Source organism: Penaeus japonicus, unplaced genomic scaffold (genome assembly GCF_977035675.1).
Source record: "Penaeus japonicus unplaced genomic scaffold, GWHDUDI00000001_assembly GWHDUDI00000028, whole genome shotgun sequence".
In the NCBI taxonomy this organism is placed as follows: domain Eukaryota; kingdom Metazoa; phylum Arthropoda; class Malacostraca; order Decapoda; family Penaeidae; genus Penaeus; species Penaeus japonicus.
The window spans coordinates 30,236,834-30,239,333 of NW_028234430.1; the positions used below are offsets into that span (position 1 = coordinate 30,236,834).

General features: G+C 54.7%; 2 protein-coding genes across 5 annotated transcripts in view; one reads left to right on the forward strand and one right to left on the reverse strand.

Moving 5' to 3' along the window:
* LOC122259892 (uncharacterized) overlaps positions 1-1,376 on the forward strand; it is a 19,821-nt gene extending 18,445 nt beyond the window's left edge. For all 4 annotated transcript variants that reach the window (XM_086553680.1, XM_086553678.1, XM_086553677.1 and 1 more), the window contains one exon: positions 1-1,376. This exon is cut by the window's left edge and continues 570 nt beyond it. In XM_086553680.1, coding sequence (XP_086409806.1) covers positions 1-1,070 — 1,070 coding nt within the window. In that variant the 3' untranslated portion in view covers positions 1,071-1,376.
* A 448-nt stretch (positions 1,377-1,824) lies between these two features.
* The window catches only part of LOC147468563 (uncharacterized), a 1,813-nt gene continuing 1,137 nt past the window's right edge, over positions 1,825-2,500 (reverse strand). Inside the window, exon 3 of the mRNA XM_086553681.1 lies at positions 1,825-2,500. This exon is cut by the window's right edge and continues 130 nt beyond it. Within this exon, the coding sequence (XP_086409807.1) occupies positions 1,953-2,500 (548 nt within the window). The 3' untranslated portion in view covers positions 1,825-1,952.

Here is a 2,500-nt window from a genome sequence, read left to right on the forward strand (position 1 = left end):
TGCAGGTGGCCGGGGGCGCTGCCAGGGACACGCGCGGCCGCTGGATCCACGGCTGTCTGCAGCAGCACATGGCCAACTACCACGCCAAGTACACCTTGGGCTACTATCACTCCAAGTACGAGTGCATGTACTGCGACGACCTCCTGACCCCCTTCGCCACGAGAACCAAGCTGCTTCGGACGATCCCTTTCAGTGCAGGTCTGAGCGGACAGGCTGTGTACCGAGACTGGTTCGCCAAGGTGCGCAGCGCAGGCCACTTGGCCGTGACCTGCCCCGACGTCATGTTCTTCCTCAGCGACCACGTCAACATGACGGCCGAGGACTGGCTCCCCATGGCCAAGCGGTGGACCTTGGAGAAAGTGCAGTCATTTGACGGCAAAGAACATGTCTTCAGTTGCGAGTCGGTGGGTATCTCGTGCAAAAATCCTCTCAAAACCATCCACAGCTATCTCTTGCCCCCATGTTGTGTTGCAGAGATGGAGGAGCAGATTGGATATCTTGTTAGCTTTGCCGAGGAGCGTCACCTAGAGCATGAACTGCATGTGGGCTCAGCTCTCGGTGCGGTCAAGATGGGCCGCTACCTTCCTTGGGACTACGACACCGATATCGTTGTCGACTGTAAGCAGTTTGGCGAATGGATGAAGATTAATACATACCTGAAAACGAAGAGAACAAAGTGCAAAATGAAGGTGACCAAGAAAGGTTACTATATCACAATTTATTGCCCACACTTCTTTCTGGAGGTCATATGCCACAAAGGGATTAGCAACAGCCGAGTCCACCTCCCAGATGAATACAGAAATGTTCCAACACAGGCTTTGTATGCCGGCCATTGGACCAACATCAGGAGCAACCCGGGTCTTTACTGCAGGAACTCTATGGGTCTGGAGGTGCTCCGCCACGCAGCGCACTGGAGGACACTCAAGAGCTCCGAGGACGCGAAGGCCAGGGGCGGCTACAGCAGCCCAGGGACCTGGAACAAGTGTAAGAACCAGAGGCACCATTCCTGCTTAGACAGATATCCTGGGGATGGAAACTTGCCCTTCACTCAGCCCTTCCTGCGCCCATAGCACCAGCCGAGGTAGGAAACTTAGGCCTCAGTCAGGCAGAACGATGGAAGGACAGTGGTTTCTTTTCTATGGGTCTTTCTGCTAACCTCTGACCTCACAGAGGAACCTGTCTTCCATCATTGTCTTCGACATGGGAACTTTTTGAGAAAAAAAAAAAAAAAATCCATGTAGTACATATAGACTTCAGTTATTTTTCTATTCTTAATTTATAAAGTCGTGCTTATTTTTCTTCCTATTTTGTAATTTGCACAGAATTGTGTCAAAGTATATTAGTAGAAATTAGACCATTAAAATCCATATTTTTTTTGTCTTTCTTTTATCATTTCCCTTGCAATTATCGAAGGCAATTCATAATTCCACTTTCCCATTTTCCCTTTTTCCTTTCCCAACTCTAAAGAAACTTCCTTGGTTATCTGCCTTAAATGCTCAATCCTGACCCATGAAACAAGAAGATATTTCTCTGATCACTCTCGTCATGTTGGTCATTTGTGACGCCATTCCAAGACTTCTCTCTCTCGTTAGAAATTCTATGCAGTTTCATCACTTCCATTAGGTTTATAATCATATTTATAATCCTTAGACCATGGTTCTGAGGGAACCACCAAACCTCCAGTGTCCCTGGAAAAGCCTCGCCTCGGTTCGCTCTTGTCGTTTGTGTTTCTTGTGTGTTTACATGGGAGAAGGTGCTAGCAAGGGCCAGGCTGGTGGGTGGGACCGACATAGATGTGCCTCTGGCTGCTTGCCGTCGGAGATCTTTGCCGTCGTAGATCTTTGCCGTCAGAGATTCTTGCCAGTCAGCTGGCACGATTGAAACTCGCCAGTGATTAGAGTGACTTTTAATAACAGTAACAAGAGCCAAGTAACAAGATCGCCGGCGCCACCTCAGTGGCCGCCGCCGTAGCCTCCGCCGCCGGCGCCGCCGAAGCCGCCGTGCCCCGTGCCCTTGGCCCGCGCCAGCGCCTTCTGCGCGGCGGAAGTGGCCTGCGCCGCCGCAGCCTGTGCGGAGTCCAGGTCGTTGAGCGACACGGACTGCTGCTGTGCCAGCGCATGCGCCGCCTGCTGGGCCTGCCAGGCCATGGTGGCCTGGTTGTTGTAGGCCGCCTGCGCAGCCCACAGAGTCTGGCCTGCTTGTGCCGCCTGCGCCTCTGCGGCGGCCTGCGCCTGGGCGAGGTTGCGCGCCTGCTGCACGGCCCACTGCTTGGCCGCCTCCGCAGCCTGCACTGCTTTGGCTGCCTTGGCGGCCTGCGCAGACTCGGAGAAGGCGGCAGACTGCGCAGCCTGCGCGGCCTGCGTCACCTGTGCTGCCTGCTGGTACTTGCTCGCCGCCGCCGCCTGCGCCGTCTGCGCGGCGGCGGAAGCCTGGTACGCCACCTGCTGCGAGGCAGCGTTGGCGGCGGCCCAGGCGGCGCCGTCCTGCGATGCCACGGCGG